The sequence below is a fragment of the Phacochoerus africanus genome, chromosome X (genome assembly GCF_016906955.1).
Source record: "Phacochoerus africanus isolate WHEZ1 chromosome X, ROS_Pafr_v1, whole genome shotgun sequence".
Lineage (NCBI taxonomy): Eukaryota > Metazoa > Chordata > Mammalia > Artiodactyla > Suidae > Phacochoerus > Phacochoerus africanus.
Genome location: NC_062560.1, coordinates 34,491,242 through 34,514,976, shown reverse-complemented (window position 1 = coordinate 34,514,976; position 23,735 = coordinate 34,491,242). Strand labels below are relative to the sequence as shown.

Sequence of the window (23,735 nt, the reverse complement as noted above, 5' to 3'; positions counted from 1 at the left end):
TTCACACATTTATTCCATCCCCTTCTTCCTCTGGCAACCACCAATTTATTATATACGTAGGAGCTTTTTTTCATTAAATGAAATGATTGGGTAATTATCTGACTTATTTCTCTTAGCATGATACCCTCAATGTCAATCCATGTTGTTGCAAATGGTTTTATTCTTTTTTATGGCTGAATGTTATTCCATTTTCTTTATCAAGATATCTATTGACAGACACTTAGGTTGTTTTCATATCTTGGCTATTGTAAAGAATGCTGCAATGAACATGGGGGGGAGCATGTTTATTTTTGAGTTAAGTGTTTTTGCTTTTTTATTTTGGATAAACACCCAAAAGTGGAGTTGCTGCATCATATGATAATTCTATTTTTAATTTTTGAGGAACCTCCATACTGTTTTCCATAGTGCATTTATTTTATAATTAGTGATGGTGAGCATCTTTTCATGTGTCCATTGGCCATTTGTGTCTTCTTTGGAAACACGTCTCATAGAGTCTTCAGCTCATTTTTTGATTGGGTTTTGTTTGTTTTTCTTAATAGTGACTTGTATGAGCTGTTTGTATATTTTAGGTATGAATCCCTTGTCAGTCATATCATTTACAAATACTTTCTCCCATCTCATAGGCTGTCTTTTCATTTTGTTGATGGTTTCCTTTACTGTGCAAATGCTTTTAAGTTTTATTAGGTCCCCTTAGTTTATTTTTGCTTCTATTTCTTTTGCCTTGGGAGACTGATGTAATAAAGTATTGCTATCTTTATAAATTGCTATGATTTATGTCAGAGAATGTTTTGCCTATGTTCTTTTCTAGGATTTTTATGCTATCATGTCTTATATTTAAGTCTTTAAACCATTTTTAGGTTATTTTTGTATACGTGTAGGGGAGTGTTCTAATTTCACTGATTTACAAGTAGCTGTCCATTTTTCCCAACATCACTTGCTGAAGAGACTGTCTTTTCTCCATCGTATATTCTTGCCTCCTTTGTCATAGGTTAATTGACTGTAGGCATTAGGTTTGTTTCTAGGCTCTCTGTTCTATTCCATTGATCTAAATGTCTATTTTTAATGCCAGTACCATGTTGTCTTGATTATTCTAGCTTTGTAGTATTGTCTGAAGTCTGTAAGAGTTGTCTCTAGCTTTTTGTTTCTTTTTCCTCAGGACTGCTTTGGCAATTTGGGGTCTTTTGTGGTTCCATATACATTTTAGGATTATTTGTTCTAGCTCTATGAAAAAAAATGTCATGAATATTTTGATAGGGATTGCACTAAATCTGTAGATTTCTTTGGGTAGCATGGACATTTTAACAATGTTAATTCTTCTAATCCAAGAGCATGGGATATGTTTCCATTTGTTCTAATCATCTTCAAGTTTATCAATGTTTTATAGTTTTCAGCATATAGGTCTGTAACATTCTTGGTAACTTTATTGTTGGGTATTTTATTTTGATATACTTTTAAACAGGACTATTTTTCAATTTCTCTTTCAGATATTTCATTATTAGTGTAAAGAAATACAGCAGATTTCTGTATATTAATCTTGTATTCTGCTACCTTGCTGAATTCATTTATTCTAATAGTTTTTGTGTGGAGGTAGGCTTCTCTATAGACAGTATCATGTCATTTGACAGTTTTGCCTCTTCCCTTCCAATTTAGATCCCTTTTATTTATTTTCTTGTCTAATATCTGTGGCAAGGATTTCCAATACTATGTTGACTACAAGTGGAATAAAGCAAACCACTCCAGTGGTGTGAAGTAAACCATTCAATTTCCTCTCCCTGAATCCTTTCCTGACACCTTTGGATTCCTAGAATTTTATTCACCATTCAATTTTATTGACTTGTGTTGCTCTTGCTCCATTTTCATTTGGAAAAATAATAGTTGTGCTGACATTTCCAATTACAGATACCTCTTCCAAAGAAGGTAACATCCAGGATAAAATCTGAAATGTGACAATTGAGCATCATAATTTTAAACATTTTTGAAATATTCACAACATGAAATAGTTAATAGCATGTCTCCAGTGTCTCATCCCCTGTTCCCTTTTTTGAATGAGAAAAGTCATATCCAAATGTACTCTATTCTTGGTACCTTTCTTTCAATTATTGGAGCATTTCAGATAGGAGAAAAAGTACAACTCTCAGAAGGCACAGTATAATGATGTTTAAGATCATTTAAATATTATGCAAATATATTTTATATAATTTTCTTGGGTTACTCAATATTCCTCTATTGATTTTTTCACCCATTTAAAAATGTAAAAATCATTATTTGCTAGTAGGCTGCATAAAAACAGGTGGTAGACTAGATTTAGCTATAGTTTGAAAATGCTTGTTCCTAGTACAGTTCTTCCATTTTGCACACAAGTAAATAGGGAACAAAAAAGTAAGTGACTTGTTTAAAATCATATGACTGATTTGTGCCAGAGCCAGTCATTTTGCATCAAACTGTCCTAAAGATGGTCCATATTGGCTGTTTATTATTATTTTTCCTCTCAATGATAAGAACCAAGCAACATACTCTCCTTTAAGAAGATAAGTTTTCTCTTGGATCATTTTGAAATATTCTTTATTATTTAAAGAGCAAATATAGGACCATATGGAGTATATATGCTTACGTGCATGAATTTATAAGTACAATCATTTTTCAGTTTTACTACAAACATACTCCTGTACTTTTTAAAGGTGAACCAATCCCAGTATTTGCAACTATATCATTTTATAACATATATATATATAAAACTCAGAAATTAGGTATAGCATATTCAGAGGATAGATTTAGTCAGTTTTAGAAAAATAAAATAGATAAGGCCTATTATTCTTGAAATATTATTCCTAAGAATATTCTAAAAGATGAAATGCAAATCATGAACATACATTCAATTCTACTTAAAACCAAGAAATATTTTGGAAAAAAACAATTTTTATTTATTCTTCAACATCAAAGGAGCACCCTTGATGGTAGAGGATACTCCTGTACTTTTGAGTTCAGCATTTTCTTGGATAAAATCGTGCTGATTAACTGACTTTCTGTCAAACATCTTGTTAGTAGTGTCAACTTTGGCTTTTACATTCATCGGTGGCATGGTGACTGGAGGTAACCCATTGATATCATACAACCAGTACATATCTGCTGTCTGGAAACAAAGAGAGAGAGATTTTATATGCAATATCTAGGGATTGAGAAAATTGTAGGAAAAATTTTATCAAATTAACATCTCCTCTTTTCTACATGTAAGGTATGAAAAAGGTATAAAATTGAAAATGCACTGATAATAAATAATTAACATCAAGGATAAATTCAGGAAAGCATTTAGCTTTATGAATTAAAATTCATTCACTAAAAAGTCTCTCAGACTTAGGAGTTTGCCCTATGGGTAAACTAAGCATCCATCTGATCTAAAGGGAAACAATCTATTTGGTTTGCATAAGACTGTTGCCCAGCATGAACTATATGTAGTGGAAATAATACCTTGCAAAATTTATCCAAGGGAATTTCAGTGTGGCTATAGAACCAATTGGTAAATACGCCAAGCTTCTGGTTTTTTTTTTAGATTATAAAAGTACATAATTAATAAAACTATTAGTAATTACTGAGCATATGCAAACTCATTAATGAAAACCATAATCTAAATCCAAGTAAGTACAACATATTCAGAGATTTATTTAAAAACCCTTCATTTCTTCTGCATATTTGTATAGGATGGCAATATTGATTTAGGCAATCTAGTATTTTCTGCACATTTATATTCATACTTAAATCCCAGTGCTCTTACATTGTTTTCTGATGCTACTTGTGTTTACCTAGGCCTTCTTCCTTACATAAAAGTTATACCATGTATGTTCAGAAAACTTATTCAGGATAAGTTCAGGCCAAGTGAACAGTACAGTATTATCAGGGTTTAGTATGTCATGTGATAGCTATCAATGAATGTTAAGTGCAGGAATTTCTTGCATACCTGGATTGGCCCTGTTTTAAACTTAAATGCCCCTTCTATCCAGTGTTCATAGTAATTAAGTATTCAGAATCAATGAGTCAAAAGCAGAACAAACCATGAACCATATTACAACTGAGTTAAATAACATTTTACTTCATTTAAGGTTGTTCAGTTTGAAAAACAAAGCTACCTTTTGGTGACTGTGTATATGCCATTATAAATTTTGACATTACAAGTGACTCACTTCATAGGTACAGATGCATGAGGTACATGAAGGGACCTACACCCATGCCTGATACCTGGTGGGTACAAAGGAGTGAGCCACAAGAAGGGATGTACTCTCCTACCAGGAATGTGGTGGCTACCAACAGGAACTACAGGTATGGATCTCTGCCTTTTTCCCAACACAGCTCTAAGACCCTCTGAAAATAATTATCTATAAAGACACTTTTTAAAGTCCTAAATGTTATCGCCTGCATTTCAATTAAGTGTCTTCTATAGAGCAAAAGTTCATCTTAACATTTTTTTCCTTCATGGATTACACTTTTAGTGTTATATATAAAAAATCACCACTGCTATTCAGGGAAACAAGGTGGCAAAGAAGAAGGACCTGAATTTGCTTCCTCTCATGAAAACACAAAAATCAAAACTAACTGTTGAACCAACACTGACAAAAAGACAGGAACCTACCAAAGGAGATATTTTAAATTGAAAATCAAAGAAGCCACAAGGAGATGGTAGGAGGGGTGATTTTGTGATATAATCAAATCCAATACCTGCCAGGTGGGCAACTTGCAAACTGGAAAATAATTATATTACAGAGGTTCTCCCACAGGGGTGAGAATTCTGAGCTCCACTTTAGGCTCCCTAGCCTGGGGGTTTGGCATTAGGAGGAGCCCCCAGAGCATTATGCTTTTAGGGCCAGGAAGGCTTGAATGCAGGAGCTCCAGAGGATTGGGGGAAATAGAAACTCTACTCTTGGAGGGCACAAATAAGGTTTCACATGCACTTGGCCCCAAGGCAAAGCTATGACTCTATAGGACCTTGGGCTAGACCTACCTGTGGGTATTGAAGACTTTCCTGAGGAGGTGGGGTCAGCTGTGGCTCACTGACGAGACAAGGACACTGGTGGCAGAGGCCTCAGGGAGTGTTGATTGGTGTAAGCACTGCAGAGGGTAGCCATTTTGGCATCAAGACCTGGCACCACGCAATAGCCTGTAGGTTCCAGTGCTTGGATGCCTCATGCTGAACAACCAACAGGGTAGAAACAGAGCCTGACACATTAGCAGACAGGCTGCCTAAATTTGTCCTGAGTCAAAAACCACTTCACTTCTAAACATACCCCTTGACATGGCCCTGACCACCAGAAGGATAAGACCCAACTCCACCCACCAATGGAAAGGTACCAGTCCCTCTCACCAGGAAGCCTGCATAAGCTCCTGGACCAATCTCGTCCTCCAAGGGCAGACCCCAAAAGCAAGAATACCTATACTCCTGCAGCCTGTGGGTCTGAGACCATAAAAGAATGGTATACAAAATGAGATAGCAGAGAAATAAGTTCCAAAAGAAAGAACAAGATAAAAGCTCAGAAGAACAACTAAATTAAGTGGAGACATGTAATCTACCTGAAAAAGAATTCAGAATAATGATTATAAAGATGATCCAAGGTTTCAGCAAAAGAATGGAGGTATAGACTGAGAAGATACAAGAAATGTTTAACAAAGAGCTAGAAGATTAAAATAACAGAGAAAACAATACAATAACTGTAAAGAAAAAAATACACTAGAGGAATCTATAGCAGAATAAATGAGTCAGAGTAACAAATAAGTGACCTGGAAGCTGGTGGAAATTATCGTTGTAGAACAGAATGAAGAAAAAAGAATGAAAAGAACTGAAAAAAGTCTAAGAGACCTCCGGGACAACATTAAATGTACCGACATTGCATTAAGGGGTCCCAGAAGGAGAAGAGAGAGAGAAAGGACCTGAGAATAGCTGAAGAGATAATAGCTGAAAACTTTCCTAACATGGGAAAGGAAATACTCAAGTTCAGGAAGCACAGAGACCCTCATACAGGATAAACCTAAGGAGGAACACACTGAGACACATATTAGTCAAACTGACAACTCATAGAATGGGAGAAAATCTTTGCAAATGAAGTGACTATCAAGAGATTAATCTCCAAAATATACAAACATCACATGCAGCTCAATATCAAAAAATAAACAACCTAATGAAAATATGGGCAGATCTTAAGAGACATTTCTCCAAAGACAGACAGATGGTCAATGGGCATATAAAAAGATGGTCAACATCGTTAATTATTAGAGAGATGCAAAAAACAACAAGGTATCACCTCATACCAGCCAGAACAGCCAACATCAAAATGTTTACAAACAATAAATGCTGAAGAAGGGAGAAAATGGAAACCTCCTAAACTGTAACAGCGACCATTTGTATAGCACAGGGAATGTAAACTGGTACAACCACTAAGAAGAGTGTGGAAGTTCCTTAAAGACTAAAAATAGAACTACCATATGATCTAGCAATCCCATTCCTGGGCATATATCTGGAGAAAATCATAATTCGAAAAGATAAATGGACCCCAATGTTTACTGTGGCACTATTTACAATAGCCAAGACATGGAAGCAACTTAAATGTCCACTGACAAAGGAATGGATAAAGAAGATATGGTACATATACATATAATGGAATATTACTCAGCCATAAAAATGAAACAATGTCATTTCCAGCAATATGAATAGACCTAGAGATTATCATATTAAATGAAGTCAGACATAGAAAGACAAATATATGATATCATTTATATGTGGAATCTTAAAAATGATACAAATGAACCTATTTATAAGACAGAAACAGACTCACAAATTTTGAAATTAAACTTATGGTTACCAAAGGGGAAAGGCTGAGGGAGGGATAAATTAGAAGGATGTGAATGACATATACATGCTACTTTATATAAAATAGATAAGTAACAAGGACCTATTGCATAGCACAGGGAAATCTGCTCAATACTTTGCAATAACCTACATGGGAAAAGAGTCTGAAAGGGAATGTATATATGTATATATATAACTGATTTGCTTTGTTGTACATCTGAAACTAATGCAGCTTTAAGTCAACTATACTCCAATAAAATAAAAAAAAATCTCAGAACATGAAACCAATAAATAAATAAAAAAAAAGACAACCAACAAGGCCCTACTCTATAATACAGGGAACTCTTATATTCTGTAGTAATGTATATGGAAAAGGAATCTGAAAAAGAATATATATATATATATATATATATATATATATATATATGCATAAGTATAACTGAATCATCTTGCTGTACATCTGAAACTGAAACATTATAAATCAAATACACTCCAATATAAAATTAAATTGAAAAAAAGCAATACACTTACATATGTATTACTTATGCCTAATTATGTCTCTTATTATAACAGGTCCCTCTAATATAAATACACTTTTGTAAAATCACTATATATCTTATCTTTGGTAATTGTGATGGTTCTCATAAGTTTTATAAACTACTTATTTGAGTGGCACTGCTTTTTGTAACAGTTTGATCAACTTAGGTCTCTCGAAACTACTGCTATCTATATGCCTTGTGTAAAAGAGGGCAAAAGGTACTTTTTAATCATTCCAAATATGCTTTAATTGAAAGAGAATTTAAGAAGCTTGCAAACATGGTTGTTGAAGTTTATGTAGGCAAATAATTAATTAAGCTGTTCTTAAAAGTCCTCCTTTTTATTTCCAAGTAAAGCATAAGGAAGATGACAGGATTCATAGACATGACAAGTGTTATTTGACTTAATGCCTAAAACCAACAGTTTAATAAAGATGATAATAATGTAAATAATATTTTATTTTTAAATAATGAATTAAGTTTTAAAATTTTACATTTATCATGTGAGACAGTGTCATCATTAAGAAGAGGGTTTTAGAGTTAGACAATGCTTGAACCATGACTTCGAAATTATTGATTTGATATATACAATAACTTCTATGAATCCCAAGGACTTTACACTTAACATAAAAAGCCAATCTCTAAAGGTTACATATGATTCCATTCATACAAATTTTAGAAAGTACAAAATCAAAGTGATGGAGAAAAAATTACTGGTCTCTAGGAATAGAGAAGAAGTTATGGTGTTGGATATGACTGGAAAGGGTTAGCAGGACATAATTCTTCTGCTGTGATGGAAGAGTTGTCTATTTTAATTGTGGCTATAGTTATACACATCTATACATGGGTTCCAGACACACACACACACACACACGTGCATGGGAAAAATGCCAAAAATGGAAAAGGTCTCTAGCCTAGTTAACAGCATTTTATTAAAGTCAATCTCTTTGTTTTAATATTTTACTGTAGTTATAGAAGTTGTCACCACTGAGAGAAAGTGGGAGAAGAATTCATAGGACTCTATGTATTTTCATATTTACTTAATATGATATTTATGAGTAAACTGAAAAATTGAAAACTAAATGGATATTTGATATGTATTAATAGTAAGGAATTATTTTTAAGCTGTTACTGTAACTTTTTAAAAATTTAGTGAAGTATAGTTGATTTAAAATGTGTTAATTTCCACTGTACAGTAAAGTTATTGGGTTAAATATAGATATAGATATATATTCTCTTCCATTTCTCATTCCATTTCATATTCTCTCCCATTATGGTTTATCGCCGGATACTGAATATAGTTCCCCACACTATACAGTAGGACCTTGTTGTTTATCCATTCTTTTTTTAATAATAATTTTTATTTTTTCCATTATAGCTGGTTTACAGTGTTCTGTATCCATTCTATATACACCAGTTTGCATTTACTCATCCCAAACTCTCAACCCTTCCCTCCCCCACACCCCTTCTCCCTTGGCAACCTCAAGTCTGTTCTGACTTGAGTCCATGAGTCTGTTTCTGTTTTTTAGATATGTTCATTTGTGTGTCTTTTTTTTTCTGCTCTTTTAGGGCTGCAGCTGCAGTATATGGAGGTTCCCAGGCTAGGGGTTGAATCGGAGCCATAGCTGCTGGCCTACACCACAGCCACAGTGACGCCAGATCTGAGCCATGACTGTAACCTACACCACAGCTCATGGCAATGCTAGATTGTTAACCCACTGAGTGAGGCCAGGGATTGAACCTGCATACTCATGGTTACTAGTCAGATTTGTTTCTGCTGAGCCATGACGGGACCTCCTGTGTCATATTTTAGATTCCACACATAAGTGATAGCATATGGTATTTGTCTTTCTCTTTCTTATTTCACTTAGTATGATAATCTCTAGGTCTACCAATGTTACTGCAATGGCATTATTTCATTCTTTTTTTATGATTGAATAATATTCCATTGTGTGCATGTCACAGAGACACACCCCACTTCTTCTTTATCCATTTTGTCAGTTGATGGACATCTAGGTTGTTTCCATGGGGAATTATTATTAATTTTTAGATGTGATGATGTTATTATGGTTAAGATCTTTGTCTTTTAGAGATTAATATAAAATATTTGCAGATAATAGGCTGTCTGAGTTTTTCTTCAAAATAACATTGGAAGTGAGAAAGGGGGTGGGAATATACTTGAAGCAGGACTGGCTTTGAGGTGATAAATGTTCAGATAGGACGATTAATGTGTGTAGATTATTTTATTTCTACACATATTTGGAATTCTCCACAATAAAATAGGATCAAAGAATAGTGATTTCTTAAATCAAAATAGTGATTTTTCAATTTACCCTCCATATACTTTATCAAACTATACTACTTCAGACTAAATGAAAATGTTACATTCTCAGTTGATCCCATCCACTACCTTATTTTTTCACAGAATAGGTGCTTTAATTGTACAGGCTGCATAGGAAAGTCATCAAGACAATTTTTTTGGTAAAACCTCCTAAGTAGTTAATTTCAGAAATGTCCACTCTATGTTATAAACTGAATATAATTTCATTCACAAATCTTATTTAAAAATATGTTAAGAAGGAAGTATAACAACACGATCATTTAAAATCAAATACTAACACAGGAAAGGACTATGTGCAACAAGGTTCCAGAGGCTTTATATTTTTATAACCTGGGTTATAAGGACTCTGGGAAAGATAAAAATATAAATAATTTTCTCAAGCAATATCCAACATTTTTCTTTTCTCTATTCATTAAAACAGTAACAACACATTTTCTGCCAATGGAATGGCACTGCCTAATTAGTGTCTGATTCAGAAGTCTGGTCATCACTTTGGAATCAATAGTTGTGTCTTAAAACCTGACTATGACTCCCCTGCGTCTGTGCTACTGAAAATAGTGGCAATAGGCATCTTTTCAGAAATAACTTGAAAGTTGTCTTTACCCAAATAGTTCTTGGTAGCACAGATGGGGAAAATTTTATGGAGAAATTAAAATGATTACTTTAACATTATTTTACATTAATGGACATTTCATATTGTGTTTTTTTAATTCAAAATAAATTTATCTTCTATTTAATTTTCTTCCTGTTAGGACTTTAACATTTTCACAACACTCCATGCCTTAATCAAAGGTTTCAAAATCTAAAGTCTTGGAACAGGTTATCACAGAATATAATATGACTATACAAATCACGTTACAGTCATTATTTATCTTTCACAATTCCTTAACATTAAAGGAAAATAATTTCTTATTTTCCACTAATGGTGGAAACTTTGTATTATATTTTACCTTTAAAAGTTCTTTACTGAATAAAAGAAAATTAAAACAAGACAGAGCTGTTGAAATATGTTGACTTTTGAAGGACAGTGCTACTATTCTTTATCTGGGATCATTGTGAGGAACCTTTCCTCCCAGTGTCATTTAATGACTTTTGTGACATCAAACATCTTGACTATTGCCTTCATAGTACTCACCTGTATTGCTAAAGTTGCTTTGTATTTCCTGCTGTACATTCGGGGTTTAAAACCCACAGTGATAAGAGTTCCTTCAGTGTCCAAAGGAAGAAGTTCTCCAACCTGGGGTTTTACAAAAAACTCAGGATCACTGCCAGGTTGGAAGTATGCCATGAATGGTTCAGGATTTCTGGAACAAAAATATAAATATCAATCTTTAAAATTTTATCATTGGATTTCCTGTCGTGGCGCACTGGTTAATGAATCCGACTAGGAACCATGAGGTTGTGGGTTTGATCCCTGCCCTTGCTCAGTGGGTTAAGGATCTGGCACTGCTGTGGGCTGTGGGGTAGGTCGCAGACGCAGCTCAGATCCCGCGTTGCTGTGGCTCTGGCGTAGGCTGGCAGCTACAGCTCCGATTAGACCCCTAGCCTGGGAACCTCCATATGCCGCGGGAGCAGCCCAAGAAATGGCAAAAAGATAAATAAATAAATAAATAAATAAATAAATAAAATTTTATCATTACCCTGTTCTCTTTATGAGAACTTGATGGATAGGACTTGGTTTATATCATGCTACAAAGGACTACAGTTAAACCTTAATGCTGCTATGCAGCTGTGAGTTCGATACCTGTTACTTTATGGAATGATCATAGAATAACAGCAAGGAGGCATTTTTAAACTTACTGAAGAGTGTCATTCTTCCCAGGGTGAGAAAAATGGAATATTAAAGATTTTTTTCAATCACATCTTAGATTTATAGTGCACAAAGAATACAATCCCATCTCTATAAAAACTGAAAGAACTCAATGTCCCAAATGAAAATTCAATTATTTATAAGTAAATTAACATCTAAAGTGCCTGAACACAACAACTAGCATAAATCTTTTGTGTTTACGATTATTCCAATGAGATATTTCCTCATTCTCCTTCAGCTTTCCAGTTACTAAGTAAGATGAAAGTACTTTAGAGACTTTGGGGCCTGGAGATGAGTTGCTATGATTTGAAGGGAACTGAGTGACATTTAAGAGTCAAATGACCATCTTCAAGTCAAGGTAGATTGCATTTGAAATGAAAACTGTGAAAGAAGTTAAGGAACTTCTTTGAAATGTTCTTTTGAGAAGAAAGCATGAGAGAGGAACAGTACATAGGAGGCTGTGAGGAATTTAATCCAAACTGACAGGGGGAATGCAGGCAGAAGGTAAAGAACAGCTTCCTAGAACAGATCCAACAGTTAAACTTAGAAGAGGAGTTAGGAGATTCAGTTTGGGACTCACGGATCCTTTCAGCAAACATATATGGAGTATCATAGCACATGGTTTGAGAAAGTGGACTATGGAAAGAGAAGGCCTAGACTAGAATCCTAGGTCTATCTGTGAGCATGACTTCAGGCAACTTACTTAGCCTTTCTGAACCTCAGTTTCATTGTTAAATTAAGTTAATAATCCCCATAAAGACATATCAGTGCCTAGGCATGTGGAAAGTGCTCAATTATTTAATACTAATATAGTCATCATATTGTTGTTACTGTCTTAAAACATTTTATTACTAGTGCTAGGCAATGATGCATGATACAATAAATCGGAGATGTAGAGAACAGAATATCCAGAGGGGTGCTATCAGCAAGATGGCAGAATAGGAAGCCCCAGATCAGTTCCATGGAAACACTGATTCAAAAATATGCAGACCAATTTCCAAGGTGAGAAATCCTGAAACTAGTTAAGAGGCTCTACCCTTCAGGTGAGTGTAAAATCAGCTGTTCTGAAGCTAGTAGGAAAATCTTTGGCACACCCTCACCACAGTTTCTCCTTCTTGAGCACAGTATAATAGGATTAGGAGGAAATTCTCAGGTCCCAATTCTCCCAGGTGAAGAAAAGAGAAGAGTGGATCAGACATCCACATTTGGACATGTGAGTGTGGGGCTGCTGGGGGACTGCCTTCTGCCTTGCCTATCTTGAGGTACTGATGAGCTCTGACACACCCTAGATACATGGTAGTTTGTGAGAACAAAAAAGAGCTGGGTAGGGTACTGGTGCTACATAGGTCCTGTGGTAGGGCAGATAGAAATTGGTACAGCTCAGAAGGCTCTCCCTAAGTGCAGGAAAGGAAGAGTGGAACACGTGTCCAAATTTCTAGCTTCTCAAGGTTCTGGTTTCTATCTTGCATGTCTCATAGATCTGACAGAACTTGACAAACTCTAAATGCCTAGAGGCTGCTGAGAGAAAAGAAATCTGGGTAGCATTATGCTGCTTTATAGTTCTCATAGCACAGAAGACAGACATTAGATGGAGCAAAAAATTACAACTCCTGAAAAAATAGAAACTAGCAAACCCCTCTAATTAATCTTCATATACCAGTTCAGAAGGACACATCCAGAGAAAGGCTCTGAGAGTCTCTAGTTGGGCTGATTGGTGATGATCTTTCCCTATATAAAGCCAGTCTTTAATGACCGGAAGAAGTAGTTATTTTTTCAGATGTTTCGATACCAATACAAAGTTAAAAAGAACATGAAGAAACAGAAAAAATTACCATTTTATTTTAAGAAACAAAATAAATCTCCCGAAACATACCATAAAGAAACCGAAGCATAGAAATCATCTGACGAATTACTCAGAATAACTGTCAAGAAGATGTTCAACAATATCAGGGAAACAAGGCATGAATGAAATGAGAATTTCAACAGAGACAGAAAATGTTAAAAAGACGAAAGAAATTTTGGAGCTGAAGAACGCAGTAACTGAACTTAAAAACTCACTAGAGGTTTAACAGCAGATTGTATCAAGCAAAAGTAACCAGAGAACTTAAAAGAAAAGTCATTTGAAATTATCTAGTTAGAGGAGCAAATAGAAAAAATAAATGAAATAAAGTGAAATAAATCTGAGGGACGAGACAATAACAGCAAGTAGAACAATATATACATTATAAGTCTCAGAAGGAGAAGAGAGAAATAGGGGTAGAAAGCTTATTTAAAGAAATAATGGTTGAAAACTTCCCAAATCTGGGGAAGTAAATGGACATGCAGATTCATGAAATCCAACAGGTTCTAAATAGGATGAAGCCAAAGAACTCCAAAATGAGACTCAACCAAACATTGTCTTTATCTGTTGAGATAAAGACAAAAAGAAAATTTGGAAATAGCAAGAGAAAAATACCTCATCACATATAAGGAACCCTTGTAAAACTATCAGCAGATTTCTTAGCAGAAACCTTGTAAGCCTGAAGTATGAGGGATGATATAGTCAGTGAAGGAAAAAAAAAACGAAACAAAACACCTGTCAACCAAAAATACTATATCTAGTAAAACAGTCATTCAAAAATTAAATAGATACCTTCCCCAATAAAGAAAAGCCAAAGGAGTTAATCACCATTAGCCCTCCCTTACAAGAAATGCCAAAGGGAGTCCTTAGGGTTGAAATGAAAGGATGCTAAATAGCAACACAAAAGCATTTGAAAATATAAAGCTCACTGGTAAAGGTAAATATACAGAAAAATATGCAAAACTGAATGCTGTAACAGGAGTACATGAATCATTTTTAATTATAACATAAAAGTTAAAAAAAGTATAAAAATAAGTATTACTATAAAAATACATTATGGATACACATATAAAATACATAATTTGTATATCACTAACAAAGTATAGAGATTTTGTATGCAATTGAAGTTGTTAGCTTAAAAATCAATTGTTAAAGCTATAAGATGTTTTATGCAAGCCCCATGGTAACCACAAAGAAAACACCTCTAGAAGATACATAAAAGAAAATGAGAAAGGAATCAAAACATGTCACTATAAAAAAAAATCAATACAACACAAATGAAGACAGCAAGAGAAGATGGACAAAAGAGGTATAAGACATACAGTAAACAACAAAATAGCAATAGTAAGTCCTTTCTTATCAATAATGACTTTAAATACTAATCAATTAAACTTCTTCATCAAAAAAGAAAGTAGCTGATTTGATAAAAAAAAAAAAAAAGATCCAAGTATATGATGTCTACAAGAGACCAAGAGTAATGACAATAAAAACACAAATAAACAAATGGGTATACACTCTTTTTTCTCACATTACATGTCCCATCAGAAGTGACTAGACAGAGTTCCCAGTGCTACACAGCAGGATCCCATGGCTAATCCATTCTTAAGGCAACAGCCTGCATCTATTAACCCCAAGCTCCCAGTCTATTCCACTCCCTCCCCTTCCCCCTTGGCAACCACAAGTCTATTCTCCAAGTCCATGATTTTCTTTTCTGTGGAAAGGTTCCTTTGTGTCATATATTATATTCCAGGTATAAAGAGGGTCACCATGCTGTACAGTAGAAAAAAAAATAAAAAGTTCAAAAGAATAAAAAATAAACAAATGGGACTTAATTAAACTTAAAAGTTTCTGCACAGTGAAGGAAACCCTAAACAAAACAAAAAGACAACCCACAGAATGGGAGAAAATATTTGCAAATGAATCGACTGACAAGGGATTCATCTCTAAAATTTATCAACACCTCCTACAGCTCAATACCAAAAAAACAAACAACCACGTCAAAAAATGGGCAGAATGGGAGTTCCCGTCGTGGCGCAGCAGTTAACGAATCCGACCAGGAACCATGAGGTCGCGGGTTCGGTCCCTGCCCTTGCTCAGTGGGTTAACGATCCGGCGTTGCCGTGCTGTGGTGTAGGTTGCAGACGAGGCTCGGATACCGCGTTGCTGTGGCTCTGGCGTAGGCCGGTGGCTACAGCTCCGATTCAGCCCCTAGCCTGGGAACCTCCATATGCCATGGGAGCGGCACAAGAAATAGCAACAACAACAACAAGAACAATAACAACAACAAAAAAGACAAAAAAAAAATGGGCAGAAGATCTACACAGACAATTCGCCAAAGAAGACATATGGATGGCCAAAAAAACACATGAAAAGATGTCAACAACACTCATTATTAGATAAATGCAAATCAAAACCACTATGAGGTACCACCTTACCCTGTCCAGAATGGCCATCATCAAAAAGTCTACAAACAATAAATGCTAGAGAGGGTGTGGAGAAAAAGGAACCCTATTACACGGTTGGTGGGAATGTAAATTGGTGCAATCACTGTGGAAAACAGGATGGAGATCCCTCAGAAAACTAAACATAGAACTACCATTTGATCCAGCAATCCCACTCCTGGGCATCTATCCAGAGAAAACCAGGACTCGAAAAGATACATGTACTCCAGTGTTCATTGCAGCCCTATATACAATAGTCAAGACATGGAAACAACCTAAATGTCCATCGACAGAGGAGTGGATCAAGAAGAGGTGGTACATATACACAATGGAATATTACTCAGCCATTAAAAGGAAAGAAATAATGGCATCTTCAGTAACATGGATGGACCTAGAAATTATCATGCTAAGTGAAGTTAGTCAGACAGTGAGACACCAACATCAAATGCTCTCACTTACATGTGGAATCTAAAAAAAGGACAGACTGAACTTCTTTGCAGAACAGATACTGACTCACAGACTTTGAAAAACTTATGGTTTCCAAAGGAGACAGGTTGGGGGGGGGTGGGCTGATGATTTGGGATGGAAATACTATAAAATTGGGTTGTGATGATCATTGTACAACTGTAAATGTAATAAAATTCATTGAGTAATTTAAAAAAACAGTAAGTCCTTCCTTATCAATAATGTCTTTAAATACTAATCAATTAAACTTCTTAAAAAAGAAAGTGGCTAATTGGATAAAAAAACAAGATCCAAATATATGCTGTCTATGAGAGCCCAACTTTTGGTTTAAAGATACAAATAGGCTGAAAGTTAAAAGGAAAAAAGTTATGTTCCATGGAAATGGTAAACAAAAGAGAGCGTGGACAGCCTGACTTATATTAGACAAAAGACTTAATGAAAAAAACTGTCACAGAAGACAAAGAAGGACCTTATATCAAATCAACTTGCCAGAATGACATAACAATTATATGTATTATAGCTATATATATGCCCAATATCAGAGTATCTAAATATATGTGCCAAAGATTGACAGAACTGAAGGGAGAAATAGACAGCAATAAAATTTTAATAGGAAATTTTGATACCCCATTTTCAATAAAGGATAGAAAACAGAATATCAATAAGAAAAAAGAAGACAGGAATAATACTATAGATAAAATGGATATAACAAATACATATATTTCACTCAACAGCAATAGCACTTACATTCCTTTTGGGTGCAAATAGAACATTCTCAAGGACAGACTGCATGTTAGGTCACAAATGAAGTCTGAATAAATTTAAGAAGATTGAAATCATATCAGTTGTCTTTTCCCACCACTGTGGAATGAAACTAGGTTATCAATAGCAGAAGGGAAACTGGAAAATACACAAATTAAACAATGAACTCTTGAACAATGAATGAGCCAAAGAAGAAGTCAAAAAGATGTTAGAACATACCTTGAGACAAATGAAAACAAAACATACTACTGCTTACAGAATGCAGCAAAAGTAGTACTAAGAGGAAAGTTTATAGCAATAAATTCCTACACAAAAAAGGACTCAAATAAACAACCTAACTCTCTACCTTGAGAGGCTAGAAAAAGAACAAAAATTCAACCCAAAGTTAGAAGAAAGAAGGAAATAATAAAGAGTAGATGAGAAATAAATCAAACAGAGAAGAGAAAAAATTGGACAGAGAGTCAACAAAGTCAAACTAAGAGAAAGTTTTTTGAAAAGAACAAAATGAACAAAAATTTAGCTAGACTAATTAAAAAAAGAGAAGACCTAAATGTATAAAATCATATATTAAAAAGGACACATCACAACTAATGCCCCAGAAATAAAAATGAGACTGCTATAAACAATTATATACCAAAAATTGTATTACCTAGAAGAAATGGATAAATTCCCGGAAAAATGTAATCTACCAAGACATAATCATGAATCAACAGAAAATCTGAACAGATCTGTAAATATTAAGAACATTGAATAAGTAATCAAAATCCTCCCAACAAAGAAAAGCCCAGGAACAGATGGTGAATTCTACCAAATATTTAAAGAAGAATTAATATCAATCCATCTCAAACTCTTACAGAATACTGAATAGGAGGGAATACTTCCAAATACTACCAACCAATTTACTCTGATGCCAAAACCAGAAAAAGACACCATAAGAAAAGAAAACTAAAGGTCAATAGCCCTAATAAATATAGATGCAAAAATCTTCAAATAATACTATCAAATGGAATTCAACTGCATATTCACAGGATCAGACGCCAAGTCCAAATAAGATTTAATCATGGGATGTGAGAAAGGTTCAACATAATAAAATCAATTAACATGATAAACCATTTTAACGGAATGAAGGATTAAAAAAAAAACCACACATAACATCCAACACATGCAGAAAAAATTGATAAAATTCAATACCCTTTTGTGATAAAAACACACAACAATCTAGGAATAGAAGAAAATTATCAACATTATAAAGGCCACATATGAAAAGCCCACAGCTAATATCAAACTAAATGTTGAAAAACGGAAAGGTTTTCCTCTGAGATCATTATCTATTGCAAATGACATGATTTTATTTGTAGAATAATTCCAGGAAAAAAATGTAACTAATAAACAAATTCAGCAAAGGTGCAGGATATAAAATCAACATACAAAAATCAGTTGCATTATTACATACTAACAATGAACTATTTGAAAAAAGAAATTAAGAAAAAAATCTCATTTAAACTAACATTAAAACAATACAGTTAACCCTTGAACAACACAGGTTTTAACTGCATAGATGCACTTCCACATAGATTGTTTTTAATACATATACTACAGTACTGTATGATCTGAAGTTGGTTCAATCTGTGAGTATAGAATTGCAAAATGGAGGGCTGACTGTTGACTGCTGGAATGTTAGCACCCCTAACTCCCATATAGTTCAAGGGTCAACTAAGAAATAAATTTACCCAAGGACATTAAAGATCTGTACACTGAAAACTAAAAGACAGTGATGAAAGAAATTTGATAAGACACAAATAAATGGAGATATCTCCATGTTCATGGGTAGAAAGAATCAATACTGTTAAAATATCCACACTACCAAAAGCAATCTACAGATTGAATGTAACCCCCATCAAAAATCTCAATGGCATTTCTTGAAGAAATAGAAAAAAATTATAAAATGCATATACAACCTCAAAGGATTCTGAATGGCTAAAACAATCCTGAGATATAAAAACAAAGCTAGAGGTCTCACACTTTAGTAACTTCAAAATTGATTACTAAGTCACTGTTAAAAAAAAAAACCTACATAAAACAGACACATAGATCAATGGAATAGAACAGAGAGGCCAGGAATAATTCCACACATAGACAATCAACTAACCTTTAACAAAGTTACTGAAGATACATAATGGGTAAAGGATAGTCTCTTCAGTAAATGGTGCTGGGAAAACTGTATAACCAGGTACAAAAGAATGAAATTGTACCCCTATCTTATAAAAGAAAAAAATCAACTCAAAATGGATTAAAGACATAAAAAGAAGAGCTAAATCCTATAAAAATCGAACATAAAATTCCAGAAGATGGAGTTCCCTGGTGGTCTAGTGGTTAAGGATCCAGTGATGTCACTGCTATGGCTCAGGTCACTGCTGGGCTTAATGCTTGATCCCTGGCTCAGGAACTTTTGCATGCTGCGAGTATGGACAAAAAAAAAAAAAAAATCCAGGAAAAAAAAAACGCATAAGGGAAATAGCTCCCTAATATTAGTCTTGGAAATGGCTTTTTGCATATGACCCCAAAACCAGTGGCAACAAAAGCAAAAATAAACAAGTGAGACTACATCACACTAAAAAAATTCTGCACAGAAAAGGAAAAAAAGTAACCAAATGAAACAGGAGCTTATGGAATAGGAGAAAATATTTACAAATCATATATCTGATAGGGGAATAATATCTAAAGCATAGAAGGAACTCACACAACTCAACAGCAAAAACCAAAACCAAAACAAAACAAAACCAAAAATAATATTAATAATGAACACAGGACTTGAATGGATATTTTTCCAAAGAAGACATACAAATGGCCAACAAGTATACGTAGAGGTGCTCAACACCACCAATCACCTGGGAAATGCAAGTCAAAACCACAATGTAATATCACCTCACACCTATTAGGATATCTAGTGTCAAAAAGTTAAAAAATAAGTGTTGGCATGAATGTGGAATAAAGAAAATCAATGAATACTATTGGTGCAATTTAAAATTGTTACAGTCATTATGGAAAACTGTATGAAATTTCCCCAAAAAACTAAAACTGAATTACCATATGATCCAGCAATCCCACTTCTGGATGTATACCTAAAGGAAATTGAATCAGTATCTCAAAGATATATCTGCATTCCATGTATATATACCATTAGTCACAATAGCCAAGATGGAAATAACCTAAATGTCTGACTACAGATGAATGGATTAAAAAAATGTGTTATATGTAAAGAATGGAATATTATTTAGCCATAACAAGGAACTCTTGCTGTTTGTGATAATATGGATGAAACTGGAGGACATTATGCTAAGTGAAATAAGCCAGATACAGGAAAATAAATTCTACATAATGTCACTTAACTGCAGAATCTAGAAAAGTTGAAATCATAGAAGCAGAGAATAGACCATTGGTTGTCAGGGGCTGGGGTTAATGGCAATAGGGAAATGTTGGTCAAAAGGTATAAACCTTCAGCTATAAGATAAATTCTGGAGATTTGTACAGCATGAAAACTCAGTAATAATGTATTATTATGTTTGTGGGATGGAAATACTATAAAATTGGATTGTGATGATCATTGTACAACTATAAATGTAATAAATTCATTGAGTAATAAAATAATAATGATAATAATAATGTATTGTATACTTGAAACTTGCTAAGAGAGGTCTTAGGTCTTAGCACACACACCAAAAAGGTAACTATGTGAGGTGCTGAACAGGTTACCTTGATTGGGAGAATCATTTCACAATATATATATCAAATCACCCCATTGTTTACTTTCAATATATGTATATTTATCAATAATGCCTCAGTAAAGCTGAAAAATAACAAAAAATTAAAAATAATCTTAACACAAAAGGATAAGCCTCTAACAGAATTTTAAATTTCAATGATGACAGAATTATAGTAATTATTTCCTTCTATACATGGCATTTCTTACATTTTAATGTCAATTAGGGTACCTATTCTGCTTACATTTGCCAAAGTTAATGCTGGATTTAATTTTCTAAAGGAACAGAAACTTTTATCAGCTTTCCCAGGGCTACTGATATTGAAAATATTGCTTGGAGATCTGACATGTTCTTCAGCCCACCACAGTTCAGAGTGGCCTGAATCTGAGGTTCACAGGATGCCAAGCTGGGGTAGGGATGTGAACAAAGCTTTCTCTGTTGAGATGGGACTGGGGCATCTTACCTAAATGGACATCCTGCCCACTACATACTACCAAATCTCATTATTTGCTGTGATTGTATAAAGCTGTGTGTGTGTATGATAAATTAGAAACAAGAATTTCTACTTATTAGTATTTTTAAAATTAAATTAAATAATGCTATGTATGCTAAATATTTACTAGGAATGAAACATTTACTGTTGTTCTTAGGTAGGGCAGACAAAGGAATAAGAAAAATGGGATGATCATGAATAATCACTGAAGTGGGCTCATAACTGTCCTAGACTTACCACAGCTCTGATTGTCACTGGAAACACATTATTTTGAGTTTTTAACATTAAAAATAAGAGATGAGATGTTTTGATACTTTGAACTCTATCATGTGTTTGTCCTAACTCTTCAGAATACTTTGCATCTGTGACTCATCATACCTAAAATTATCCCTTGACAAACTCTGGTCCTTTTGAATAAAGGAACTATAAAGTGAAATATAAGTTTTAAAACAGCCTTGCTTGGGCCCTTGTCTCTTTCCTCCTCTTCTGGAGCTCTTATGTTTTAGAGATCATTTAATTTAGAAGACAAAACAGCCCCACCTCATGGCTTATTTTTTCCTCCTCTTTTCCCCTCCCCATGTGCCCAGCAAACAAGAAAAAAATGTGTAGTCACCAGGGCATAGAGCCATTTCTTTTCGGAGCTTATTTTACTCTCGATCAGAGAGAAAGGAGACTTTGAGTGTTAAGTTGGCATATGGAGGTTCCCAGGCTAGGGGCTGGATTGGAGCTGCAGCTGCTGGCCTACACCACAGCCACAGCATCGCAGGATCTGAGCCATGTCTCTGACCTACACCACAGCTCACAGCAAAGCTAGATCTTTAACCCACTAAGCAACACCAGGGATTGAACCTACATCCTCACGGATGCTAATCAAATTCGTTACCTGCTGAGCCATGATGGAAACTCCAAGCATGGGGTAGTTTTTAATTGCTCCAGAAAACTGATCCATGAAGAGAAAATAAATTCACTCCCTTCAGTAGTTTGGGATGTTACCCACCATGATCTCAGGCCTTGCCACTCAAAGAATTTTAGCTGATAATAGTAACTGGGAGGACTCTGGAGAAAGCTTCTTAACTTAAAAGAGGCTTAACACTCTCAAGTAAGCAGATTTCACCATAGCATACCTGTACCTTTGATATTTTCCCATCAAAAGGTGAGAACTAGACTGCCTTCCGTACATCCAAGTCAACATAGTAATTCTCCTGTAACTAACAGAATGTAGCTAAAATGAAGCTGCATCAATACTAGGTTTATATCAGAAAATGCCCCACAGTTCTTTTGGAATATACACTGTAGGAAACCACTCACTGTATACAAAATCCAACTACTTGAGGCACACATTATTATAGAGACCACATATAGGCACCATTAGCCAATAATAGCTGCACTATTAGATGACAAATAGGATTAACTGCCAGTTATAAGTTAACCGTTTTGAATAGCTAGCTCAATCAATCCTTCAGCTGGCTGTAGACATCATCAACAAATGACTGTACCCTCATGAGGGAGCCTCAATCATTAAAACATACCAAAAATGCACCCCAAACCTGCACTTTAAATTCATTTCATGAGGATAGTTCCATCTTATGTTAAATCTTTTTAAAAAATCCTTCTGTGTCCATAGTATAAGGTGTGCATTATTATATCCTCAGAACTAAAACTGAACAAAAACAAAATATATACTTTAGAAATCTGGAGAAGTAGGTATATTTCATATTTCTGTTGAGACTCTGAACTTAGTCCTTCAGAAATATATCAGAAGAAAAGATACTAGCTGTTTCTAATTTTACAGAAAACATCTCAGAGAATATTTGTAATATTAATTAAAAATGAAATGAGGAGTTCCCTGGTGGCCTAATAGTTAAGGATTTGGCACTGTCACTGCTGTGGCTCTGTGACTTGTAAATGCTTTGGGTGTGGCCAAAAAAAAAGTGATGGCATTCCTGCCTTGGTGAAGTGAGTTAGGAATCAGGCTGCAGAGGCTCAGGTCCTCCTGTGGAGGTGCAACCCCTAGCCCAATGCAGTGGGTTAAAGGATCCAGCATTGCCGCAGCTGCGTCTTGAATTGGCCCAGGAACTTCCATAAGCTGCGAGTGCAGCCAAAAAAAAAAAAAAAAAAATCAGAGAATTGTGACTGTAATGGAGCATAATGGTTGCTCTCTTTTGCTTCTCCTATATAGTATGCTTCCATAATGGCTTTTTTCTTTTTTTTTTTTTTTAAATTTTAACAGAAAAGTACAAGGGCATATGGAACCAGACTTTATTGTGTTAGTGACTGAATTGTATGTCATATATTTTCTAATTGCATCCATAAAAAATTACTTCAAAGACATTTAAAAATCAAGAAAGCCAGTAAAGATACAAAAATAAACTGAAAGGCAGTTTGAAGAAAGTGACTTTGTAATTATCTTATACATTTCCAAAGGCCAGGTCAAAGTATAAAGGTATGATACAAACC

General features: G+C 34.6%; 1 protein-coding gene across 1 annotated transcript in view; it reads right to left on the bottom strand.

The window, feature by feature from the left end:
• Nucleotides 1-2,671: 2,671 nt before the first annotated feature.
• Nucleotides 2,672-23,735, bottom strand: part of CFAP47 (cilia and flagella associated protein 47) — a 443,526-nt gene continuing 422,462 nt past the window's right edge. Inside the window, exons 65-66 of the mRNA XM_047764176.1 lie at nucleotides 10,842-11,010; nucleotides 2,672-3,130 (exon numbers count right to left, since the gene is read on the bottom strand). Coding sequence (XP_047620132.1) covers nucleotides 2,918-3,130; nucleotides 10,842-11,010 — 382 coding nt within the window. The 3' untranslated portion in view covers nucleotides 2,672-2,917. The remainder of the gene's footprint in view (nucleotides 3,131-10,841; nucleotides 11,011-23,735) is intronic.